Below are 11,904 nucleotides of genomic sequence, written 5' to 3'. Positions count from 1 at the left end.
ATCCAATAATATAATACTTAAAAGCAAAAAAAACCAACGGTGTTATTATTGTACTATATAATTAAGGTATAGTACTATTTATATATTATTCACGAGCATGAGCATAGATCCCCCCATGAAAAGAACAATCCTCTATGATTGCTAGACATGAAGATTTTCTAAATGGTCTATAAAGCCATCATAACTAGTACACTTTTATATTTGTCTATTTTTTTATCAATTTTTTAAATGGAAAGCGCTTGTCGCATATTAGTAGTAAAAAAAATTCCTCCCCTTGATAAATTTTGTATACTTATCAAATGATTTATGGTTTAAAAAAAAACCTCTTATTTTTAGTTTTTAGGGCTGCTTGGAATTTCAAGAGGGATGTCTCCATAGAATTGATCGGGATTGATGGAAGCAAGTGCCTTGTCTATTGGGCTAATTCATTTGACTAAGTTGGAGTCTTCATGGATTTTCATATTTAAAGGAAGTCTTTTTATAAAAAATATATTAGTTAGTAGCTTTTTTATTATTTAAATATTATGCCTAATTCATTTGACTAAGTCAACTTAAAAGTCTTTTTTTTCCAATGATCCTTTTTAGTAGTATACTATTTTCATTCAAAATGAAGACTTAAACCTTTAAAGAGAGTTTTTTTTATGGTCAATAATAACATCTATGTTCTGACCAGTGTTTTTTTTCCCTTCAATCTCAAAATGTACATACACATGAATTATATAACATAAATTCATTTCAAAGGCACAAATATTTCTGCAAATATATTCCCAAAAATGATAAAAAGATCCTGTTAGGAGTTAAGAATCTAAGCCCCACAAAGCAGCATTTGAGAATATTCTGCAACACTAATAGTGCGTCCTCAAATGTCACATTATATTTTCAAAGTCCACATCAAAGCAACCAATCACCAAACGCTAAAATCTAAGAGAAAAAAAAAAAGGCTGAAAAGGAGAAAAGAATAATGGCAGTGTTTGTAAGGTACTATTATCTTCTAATCAGATTATTTGTCCACACAAAACAAAAGCTGCCCAAAGTTCTGTCATGCATGTTCAAGTTCAGTCATGATTGTTCAAAAGACTGTGTGCAGCCAGCGCCTCATCCTTGTTGCAAGCGATGAAGACTTGCACTACCATCTTCCTGTCAAAACCCATCGCTTCAAGCTGATAAATGTGAAACAAAAAAGATAGCATCAGGAAATAGCTGACAAATTACATTGTGCTGATCTTTTTATTAGTGGGTTATGACACCAATGCAACTTCAACAACATCATGATAGCATTGGGTGTCACAAGATGTTGATAAGAACTAAGATTTATTGATAATTAAGTGAGATGGTCAATATAGCTCATATTGCATGAGCATTGATAGAAATAAGATTACTCACGCTGATTTTTTTGGAAAATAAAATTTATTCAACCAGACTAAAGAAAATACATTGCCAATGTAACTTCTGAATATAAAATACTTAGAGAGCATTTAAACTTATCAAAGCACTAGCAATTAAGAAAATAAAGAAATTCCTGTGACTTCTATACACACCCTATAACCAGAGAGATAATCAAGGCCTATCACACCTGTGTTTGTGAATCAGTTTTTAAACTACATAGACGAGTAAGATGGTCATCAACTTCATCAGATAAATACTTTAAAAAAGAAAAAAAAGAAAAAAAAGAGATGGTTCATACCCGATCAATGGCTTCACGCTCCTCTAAGGTAAATGTAATTTCTTGAGGAATTGCATCAGCTGACTGGTTTGTTAAATTGCTGATTAAATAGCAACATAATTAGCACCATACAACTTCTTACAACATAAATGGATAGATTATGCAAAACTGAAAAGGCAACTGACCCCACTGGTCTCTGAGAAAGTTGAAGCATATCTTGCATAAACTCAGCTAGATTATCCTGAATACTCTGCCTAACGTCAGGATTTTGTCTACCCAACTCCTCAAGCATTGGCTGTGAGCACCAACATTAACTAGTGTAAGTGTAAGGTAATCAAATCAGTGCATGCTGAACAAGGTAAGCCTCGACTTATAGACATGTGCAAACCTCTAGGATGTGAGGATTTGCTTGCACCAAAGCCCGCGATGCTCGGAGCTATACAGGAACATGAAGATAAAATGCTACTTGATGACAATCATAAATCCCAACCAACAGAGTTCAAGTTACCTGTGGATTGTCTTTCACATGGTCAAGCCCTCTGTAATGAATATCCTGAAAAATAATAAGAATGAGCAAGTTTTATTTGTAAAAAAAAATTGTAATGAAATCTAAAGGGAACTAAACATACCTGGAACAGATTCAAAGGAGTGGCATTGACCTCACTAACTTTGGGTGCAGGGGGTGCTGGTTGCGATGCTTGGGCTGCTGCAAGCTGTGATACAAGAGATGGTAGGAGTGGAGCATCAGCTGCTGAACTGCTTGTCTGTGGGCAAGCGACTAATGAAACTCTTGCACATGCAGGTAAACCCTTATACAACAAAGCAGAATATAAGAGTGTTAATGGAGTGTTAATGGTTGAGATAACTAACAAGAATGGCATAGTGTAAAACAGATGATACTGAGAATCATGTTCTGAATCATAATAAAATGGAAAACAGTAACTAAAAAAATAACATTGTATGATTGTATAGGGTATCAGTATTAAGATTAATAAGAATTAGCAAGTTTTATTTTTAACAAACAATTGTAAAGAAATTGGAAGGGAAATGAACATTCTGTGGAAAGAGATTCAAAGTAGTGGAATTGGGCCCACTAACTTCAGCTGCAGCGGGTGCAGGTGGTGCGGGTTGAGAAGCTTGGGCTGCAGTCTGTTTGCATCGAGGAGCTTGGCCTGCAGCAAGATGCATTAGAAGTCTTGCACGTGCAGGCGTACCCTTATACTGCAAAGCAGAATAAAAGAGTGTTGATGGTTGAGATAACTTAGGAGAATGGCATAGCATAAAACACATGATACTGAGAATCATGTTCTGAATCAAAATATAACGGAAAGACACAAAACATGCAAACAGTAACTACAAGCATAACATTGTATGATTGTAGAGTGTATCAGTATTAAGAATAACAAGAATTAGCTAGTTTTATTTGTAACAAACAATTGCAATGAAATTGGAAGGGAACTGAACATTCTGTGGAAAGAAATTCAAAGGAGTAGCATTAGGCCCACTAACTTTGTATGGAGGGGTAGCAGGTTGAGAAGCTTCAGATGCAGCTTGTACGAGTTGAGAAGCTTGGACTGCTGCAATCTGTGCTAGAACTCTATGACGTGTAGGTATACCCTTATACAACAAAGCAGAATATAAGAGTGTTGATGGTTGAGATAACTTAGAAGAATGATATAGCATAAAACAAATGATACTAAGAATCATGTTCTGAATCATAATACAATGGAAAGGCACAAAACATGCAACCAATAACTAAGAAAATAACATTGTATGATTGAACAGTGCATTAGTATTAAGAATAATAAGAATTCGCAAGTTCTATTGTTACAAACAATTGAAATGAAATTGAAAAGGAACTGAACATTTTATGGAAAGAGATTTAAAGGAGTGGCATTGCGCCCACTAACTTCGGGTGCAGGGGGTGCAGGGGGTGTGGGTTGAGAAGCTTCGGCTGCAGTCTGTGTGTGTTGAGAAGCTTGGACTGCTGCTAACTGTGCTAGTTGAGAAGCCACTGGTGAATCTCTCGCATGTGCAGGTACAGCCTTATACAACAAAGCAGAATATGAGAGTGTTGATGGTTGAGATAACTTAGAAGAATGACATAGCATAAAACAAATGATACTAAGAATCATATTCTGAATCATAATAAAATGGAAAGACACAAAACATGCAAACAGTAACTAAGTATGATTGAACAGTGCATTAGTATTAAGAATAATAAGAATTAGCAAGTTCTAAAGAGATTCAAAAGGAGTGGCATTGCCACTAACTTCGGGTGCAGGGGGTGCAGGGGGTGTGGGTTGAGAAGCTTCAGCTGCAGTCTGTGTGTGTTGAGAAGCTTGGACAGCTGCCAACTGTGCTAATTGAGAAGCCACGGGCGAATCTCCCACATGTGCAGGTACAACCTTATACAACAAAGCAGAATATAAGAGTGTTGATGGTTGAGATAACTTAGGAGAATAATATATCATAAAACACATGATACTGAGAATCATGTTCTGAATCATAATAAAATGGAAAGACACAAAACATGCAAACAGTAACTAAAAAATAACATTGCGTGATTATACAGAGTATTAATATTAACCACAACTAGGATGATTCAGATTGTTCCATGACAAAAAGTTCAGTGTTGAGCCTCCATTTTGTGGCTCACAACTAAAATTGTAGCTGTACTTGCAACTGTATAAAGGTGAACCACTTTGCAGTATTGAGTTTTCAACAATTTAGTTCCCAACCTTTATTCAGTGCTTTTGTCTAAGAAATAAAAACTCACCCTACTGAGACTAAATATTTTTATGTTTATTTTTTCAAAATAATACCATCAATGAAACATGAGAACATTCATTAGACAAATGTGTATGTGGAAAAACTGATGTGGCATGAATAATCATGATAAAACATAAAAAGTTAAAAACAAAGTTTTAGCGCATAGAAGTAGATTAGGTCATCATAAAATATGGTCATTTGCATCATCAGTTAATGTGACAACATTTTTCGAGGGGCAGAACTTCCTTGCACCAGATTTGATAACTTCCAATTTCTTAAATTACATCATGCATATAAAGTGCCTAATCAGTGTTTCACATCAAAGTTTGATGAAGTGAAAACAAAAACAAAGCTTCCAATTTTTGAATTACATCATGCATGTAAAGTGCCTAATCAGTGATTCACATCAAAGTTTGATGACAAAGCTATAGGGAGTAATGGGCATACGACCCCCTTTTCAACATTCTGCTTGTTTGAAGAGAACAATTGCTCTCAAAGCATAATATACTTGAGTTAAATCTCAATTCATATCTTTTTAGGAGCCGAAATTTTGTAAATTTAAATGAAAATATAATTATAAGCAGTAAAATACTTGGGCAAGAGTGACATAACCAAAAATAAGTAATTTGCTAATGCATCAGATGAACAATAACAGATTTAAAGATGTGGATATGCCTGAAGAAATTAAATTAGATTAAAAAATAATTAGTGCAGAATAAAGCTGATAATGATTTTCTTCTGCAACGTTACCATAGCAACTACTAAAACCATTGAATACAAGAAACCATCTTTACCCATATAATCTATGGAAAATTTTAAAATGAAAAAATTGGTAAAAACCAAAACAAACATTATTAAAGGATGAAACAGCCAATCTTACTGTAGGTTGGTATCGAAGAGCCCTTTTTATAGTGTTTTCAAATGCATCACATGAAGAACGATCAACATCGTTTCTCCTCGAAGCCCCCTCACGAATATCACTATCAAAGCTTTGAATGGTTAAATCAAAGCTACTGCCAGCAGGAAGATTTGCACTGTGGCTACACAGACGAAATGGCAGTGATTAAAAATTCCCACATAAAATGAAAATTACCAAAACAATCTCATAAGAAAAAGGAAGAAACATGCCAATAACATAACTATGATCATGGCCTATTTCAGATATGCACTATTGCCCTTGGGCACATTCAAGAAAAAAGACAGGTTATGGTAGGAAGCCAGTTGAAGTCCCAAATGATAAGGACACAACTCTTGTTACAATTATTACAAGCCAAGCGTATATATTAAAAGGTATATAATCCAAGTCAGATTGGTGTTGTTCTTCCATCAACCACAAGAGAAGCATCTCCTAGGAGGAAAAAAAAATGCCTGCCTGAGAAAGCAATTGTTCGACAAGATAAACATATTAAGGGGATGTTTGGTTGGAGGATAAGTGAAAAAGGTTAAGAGAATTTTTTCAATTTGAGTTTTAACGAAAATTTTTATCTAGACTGACCAAACTATAACATATTTTAAGACTAATCAAACTTAGCCGTTATAAAATAACAATTTTATTTTTCTCAAGAATATCAAGTGGTTGTTGAAATTAATAATGTCTCTACAATTAACTATTAAATATAATTTAAATAATTAAATATATTTAAAAAAAAAGGTTTATCAGGTGTTGGGCTCATCCCCCAACCAAACACCTTCTAAGCATTATAAAAGAACTGAGGAACCATTTCACCAAAAAATCAAAATCAAATACCCAAACATAAAAAAGATTAAAAAAACAAAAAGTTCAGATAATAAAAACAAAAAGCATAGCAAATTGCACATGCAAAAAGAATATAATGACATCACTGACTATAAATATTCAGCAGCTCAACAAACTTACACATCTAAGTTTGCTGTTACTGTTGTAAGTGGAGATGGAGTTGAATCTGGATTCGTAGAGCTCGGAGGCACAGAATTTGAAGATGGAACCTGCATCAAATCAAGAGAAATGCATCCTAATTAGAAATTTATATGAAAATTTTTAAGGCATAGTTTGAAAAACCAAAAAAAAAAAAATGATTGTATAGAAGAATAAATTGTAACTGTAAACAATTTGCAAAGTTTTTAACATTTGGAGAGGTAAATGATTCAGAAAAGAAGACCAGCAAGTTTTGTAATGGTCCATCTCCATACTTCTAAAATTTCAAATGGTTTAGCTATTTATAAATTATAATATGAAGAAAGAAAGAAAAAATTAGTTGGTTTCACCAACAAAACGGCAATTATTATGTAGTCATAATAGAGTTTATCTAATGGTCATCTTGTCACAAAGTTACTCTGAAGCAAGAGATGTAGCAATACAAAAAGATAGTAAACATCACTAGATAGGTTCAAATCAGAGTGTAAATACTCTATTTAAATTCTTCAGCTAAGGATGACTAATTTACACTACAAGTTTGGTCTTATCAGTATAATCATATATCAATGTTAGCAAAGAAATGAGGTGCCAATAAATAGATGTAGAGATAAATGAAAAAATTATTATTAATAAGAATATGAGTTGCCGGTGGACAATTTCACCAAAAAAGGATGTCAGAGTAACAAGGTATCTCCTGAACTGCTGCGCCACCAGCAGTTATTGTTTCAATCTGACAGATTGCCAGAGAAGTTAATTTGTGATAACTAAAACCTTCCCAAATCACAACTTTATATAAGTTATTGCCACACCATCAAATAGCCTCTAAAGATGTTACCAAAAGAAGCAAAAAAAGTTGCATGCAAAAAATTAAACATGCACTTCTTCAAGGAGCTTAAGCTTGTAATTCTTCAGACAAAGTATCAGATAGGCTTCACAAAACCCAAGTCATAGATAAGTAATCAAATTTCTCTCTAGTCAAGAATATGCAAAGAAATAAATCCTCAAGTTATCAATTGCACACACAGAATAGGTTAACTTCCACATATAGCAATAACGATCAAATCCACAACTAGACAAACTTTGGGTCATCAAGAAGGGAGGAAAATACAAACTGGAAGAAGTATTTGGATAAGTAAAGGTAGAACCAGTAATTGTAGTTTCATCTTCTTGTCCAAAACAATATAAAAACCACGACTACAATAACATGAGGCAGTGAGGAACACATTTAAGTATTAGTTCACCAAAAGGGACTCGTTTAGCTTTTTCTTCTTTCTTTAACTCTTATTTTTTCACCCTCTGTTCAATATTCCTCTATGCATAAGGAGACATAAGATCCAGAAAGGATCCCTATCACCAGTGAAGAACCAAAGAGTATTATTCTCTCTTGAAGTGTGATGCAATCAGAATAGAGCTGATCTATTCACTAATTTTCCCTGTAATTTTCTAATGTCAACTTGAAAAGCAACAAGGAACTGCTGGGAGAAACCCCAGCAAAGAGACACATCAATCTTATAAGAGAATGTTTCAAAACCCTCATTAATCAGAAATACTACATAAAAGCAAAAATAAGAGACGGAAACAATTTAACTGCAAAAAAAAAATTTCAGATATAGAAGCGCCCAACAAAGACCTTCTTAGAAAGCAAACTATTTTCCAGCCTCGTGATAAGAGCATGAAATTTCATAGAAAATTCAGAACCAAGAAAATGAAAACTTCTGATTATAAAAAGCTTCCTAGTTTTTTCAAGAAGAGGATGAAATTCAAAAGCTGTGAGATGAAAATCTATGAACTGCTTAACAAAATGTCTTCAGAAATGAACATTTATATGTCTAAAACATAGCTTTGTGTTAAAAATCATAGCTGAAAAGCACATGCCTTTTCAACAAAATAACCTTAACAGCTAGAATTCAAAATTTGGATTGTTGACAAGTACAATCAAAAGCAAAGCTATGGAAGAAGAGGAAAGTGAGTTTTATGGACCTTGAGCTTCTAAAGTTGGCATCATCTAGGTTTTTAGTAAAGAAAAATGTCTCTCAAGAATCAAATTTACAAAAAAGGTGAAGAGGTAGAATATTTATTCAGCCAAAAACTTAGGGCTACACTACCAAATCATGGCTTACATAAAAGGAGCTGTTCTTTCAAGGCCTGCAACCAGCGACAAAATTAAATAAGTCAAAAGGTATCAATAAAGCTACTCAAATAAACATAATAGGTATTTTATTTAGGTAAGGTATAAATGAAACTAATACAAATTCAAGATAAACGAGAATGAAAAGAAAAAAGAAATTGGAAGATTTATTCATTATACAAATATACAATATTTTCTATTGGATAGCCTCCTTACCACAGTTGTAGTAGAAGTGGTGGTAGATGAAACTCTAGAAGGTCTGGGTGGAATCTGAAAGCAGTTAATGAGTCAGGAAAAGGATAAGCAAATATAATAACCATCGACCTTTGACATAATTCACATTTATTGCCATATTTGTGATTGATCCCTCATGAAAAATGAAGCTTTTATTTATTTATTTATTATTCCTCTTTTAGGTTCTGGCATAATGTGGCAGCAAAAACAAAATTCTGTATTAATTAACAGAAGAGAAGTTGTTTAGCTGTTTTGTAGGATTACTGCAGGTCATGATCATCATGAGAAATTTAAAAGTTCAAAAAATTTGCATCAAAGGTTAGGACAATGGCAGAAGAAACAGATCCATAATATACCAACTCGCCATTTATACATTATTTAAATTAGTTGATTCAAACAAAAGCAGCAGAAGAAACAGTTTATGGTAATGGCCTAATATGCACCATACATGTGCACCACACAGACATTAGAATTAGAATCATATAACTTGATGTATTCAGTATGCAGGTTAGGAAATATTCTTGGCTCATGCAAAAATCATGGTATAAAGGTTGGACCAACCAATCAATGAAGAAGCATAATTGCACAGCCACACACTAGTCATGTACACATACATGCCATAGTAAAATGAACAAAACTAAATTCAAACCGCACATCATTGGAGACTATTTAACCACTTGAAGACCAAAAAAATAAGTTAAGGAAATTTCTAGTTGACAGAAATATCCAGAACTGTTCGCACGGGATGGCACTTAAGGCACTTTGCTTTGAAACTCATTGCTTTAAGACTTGTGCACATTAAACAGTCAAAAGCAGTATTGTTAAAGTAACTAATATATTATTTTGAAAAATATGGATATGAATATCAAGCCGAGGTATCTCATCCTAACATCTAAAGCTTTTGAGGAGAATCGAGCCCAAATAATATGTTTGATTTGCATCTAATATGCTACCAAGGCTTGTGTTTAATATGTTCAATTTACTTGCAACATAGCTAGTTAAAATAAAAATAGCATGTGTCAAGAGAATGTGCTAGATTAACTAAAGTAGTCCCACATTGATTAATTTGGAAAATATGAATTTGAATATCTAAGCCTAGGTTTCTCATCCTATTAGCTTAAGCTTTTTGGTTGAATCAAACCCAAATAATATGTTTGGTTTGCCTTAACAAGTATATCCTCTATCATGACAATCTTGGGGACCATCAACTCTAAGTATACAAAAAATGAAAAAGAAACCTCTACTAGGAATGATTTTTGGCCTAAACACAACTGAAAGGGGATTTAGAAATATAGTTTGGAGTTCCATGTATCTTTGCAACTATACCTAATTCAGCAGAAATATGGAGCAAAGCATCAAGCCCCTTTCATATTGGCATTATACCAATGAATAAAAAATACTACAATTGTCTTTAATTGATTTGTGGATTCTGTATGTTTGCATAGGAAAAGCACTTTAAAACATGGTGATATGAAGCTATGAGCTCAATGTGGTTTTTCAGGTAAAAACACCATTAACTCCAACCATACACAGATGGCATGGGGTTAAAGATATAGTTTGGGTTATACATTGTGTCATCTCAAGTCAGGTAAAATCAAATTACAGGAAATATAAGACATAATGTGTAATTGTTTAAGCTTGATCTTATTACACATTATCAATATCAATGTAGTCACTATTGAATATTTTTAATTCAAGCATTTTATGTGTACCAATGGTTTCATGAGAGATATTATGATCAGGTTATAATCAACAGTAGGATCAACCAAAACTAATAAGAAATCCAAACTAGCACAACAATGTAGATGTTCCCAATATATATATATATATATATATATGTGCCAAAAACCTACGAAAAACAAAATAAATAAATAAATAAATATACCACTCGCGTCAAGTAAATAGAGCAATTGTCACGGATATTATTATCCTTCAACGTAGTATCATCTTTAAGAACTTTCTCTCCATATTTGAGCTTCTGATCCTGAACTGGATAAAGAGTTTGCCCACATCTCTTCCCTATATTCCACTTTACATCAGCAACCTGCAAGAACGAGTAAATTTGAAATTCATTCAGAGACATCACACAAAATCATGCTCATTCAGCACAAGATTGACAAGACATTCAAGGAAAATTCCAGTGAGAATACATAAACCATTTCTTGATAACACCTTGAAATTAGAGAAAATAAAAAATAAAAACAGAAACAAAATCAAACCCTCAAGGAACCACCAAGAAACCATGCCATAAATTCACCCTTAAATCCTTGTCTAATTCCATTAGAGGCAAAACAAGAAACTACATCTAAACACATAAATATACTCCACTCCTATCAACCAAAAATCCTACAAAATCCAACATTAAACTGTAGAAAAACAACTGATCCTTGGATGATTCACGGAGTACAAGCGATTAAAGAGAAAGCAATAGAACCAAAAAGAATAACAATATTCTTTTTTACATCAGCAAGCTGCATCAACAAGTAAATTCGAGTCTCATTCACAGATATGACACAAAATCATGGTAATTTGGCGCAAGATCAACAAGGCATGAAATGGAAAAAAAAAATTCCAGCGAAATCAAAGCAAGACCTAAAAATTCTTGATACCATCCCGAAATTAGGCAATAAAAACAAATAATACAAAATGAAACATAATCAAACCATCAAGAAACCAAGAAGAGACCATGCCTTAAAGTCATTGTTAAACCCTAGCCTAATTCTATCAAAGGCAACACAATAAGCAACATCAAAGCACCTAAAAACACTCCATCCTTTCAAAAAAAAACACAAATGCTTCAAAATCCAAGATCAAACAATAGAAAAACAAATGATTCTTGAATAAAACCAAGAAGAAACCATGCCTAAAATTCATTGTTAAACCCTAGCCTAATTCTATCAAAGGCAACACTATAAGCAACATCAAAGCACCTAAAAACACTCCATCCTTTCAAGAAAAACAAAAATGCTTCAAAATCCAAGATCAAACAATAGAAAAACAAATGATTCTTGAATGATTTACGGAGAGAAGATCAAAAGGAAGCAATAGAACCACAAAGAACTCGAGGGCGAGGCGAATACCGAGTCGTTCGGCCGTGCCTGAATGTCGAACGAGAAGCCATCGCTGCTCTCCACCGTGATCTTCATAGCTCGCCTTTTTCCCTATCTACCTTCGTCGACGGAGGAAACGAGCGAGCTCGCGAACGCGAGAGAG

At 33.6% G+C, this 11,904-nt stretch overlaps 1 protein-coding gene across 5 annotated transcripts; it reads right to left on the bottom strand.

The window, feature by feature from the left end:
- Nucleotides 1-775: 775 nt before the first annotated feature.
- On the bottom strand, nucleotides 776-11,904 carry LOC120262993 (ubiquitin receptor RAD23d-like). 5 transcript variants are annotated; one of them, XM_039270918.1, is made up of 15 exons: nucleotides 11,772-11,904; nucleotides 10,577-10,735; nucleotides 8,674-8,727; nucleotides 6,312-6,400; nucleotides 5,316-5,475; nucleotides 3,937-4,071; nucleotides 3,574-3,708; nucleotides 3,173-3,280; nucleotides 2,762-2,884; nucleotides 2,293-2,472; nucleotides 2,172-2,216; nucleotides 2,052-2,099; nucleotides 1,849-1,958; nucleotides 1,685-1,763; nucleotides 776-1,160 (listed from the first exon to the last, which is right to left on the bottom strand). In XM_039270918.1, exons 1-15 carry the CDS (start codon nucleotides 11,835-11,837, stop codon nucleotides 1,056-1,058), a joined length of 1,596 nt encoding a protein of 531 aa, XP_039126852.1. In that variant the 5' UTR covers nucleotides 11,838-11,904; the 3' UTR covers nucleotides 776-1,055. The 5 variants fall into 5 exon arrangements, with proteins under 5 accessions (XP_039126852.1, XP_039126855.1, XP_039126853.1 ...); XM_039270921.1 differs by having other exon boundaries at nucleotides 776-1,137; XM_039270919.1 differs by lacking the exon at nucleotides 2,052-2,099.

Source organism: Dioscorea cayenensis, chromosome 6, assembly GCF_009730915.1.
Source record: "Dioscorea cayenensis subsp. rotundata cultivar TDr96_F1 chromosome 6, TDr96_F1_v2_PseudoChromosome.rev07_lg8_w22 25.fasta, whole genome shotgun sequence".
Lineage (NCBI taxonomy): Eukaryota > Viridiplantae > Streptophyta > Magnoliopsida > Dioscoreales > Dioscoreaceae > Dioscorea > Dioscorea cayenensis.
Note: the sequence above shows the minus strand (reverse complement) of the source record. Positions and strands in the feature narration are given on the sequence as shown.

Excerpts from the sequence above, each read along its gene's own strand:
- LOC120262993 (XM_039270918.1), bottom strand. The coding sequence starts at position 11,837 with ATGAAGATCACGGTGGAGAGCAGCGATGGCTTCTCGTTCGACATTCAG. Across the intron at positions 5,476-6,311 it reads GTAACAGCAAACTTAGATGT|CCACAGTGCAAATCTTCCTG; the intron begins GTAAGTTTGTTG and ends TCGTCTGTGTAG. Across the intron at positions 2,885-3,172 it reads CTGCTACCCCTCCATACAAA|TATAAGGGTACGCCTGCACG; the intron begins GTTAGTGGGCCT and ends TCTGCTTTGCAG.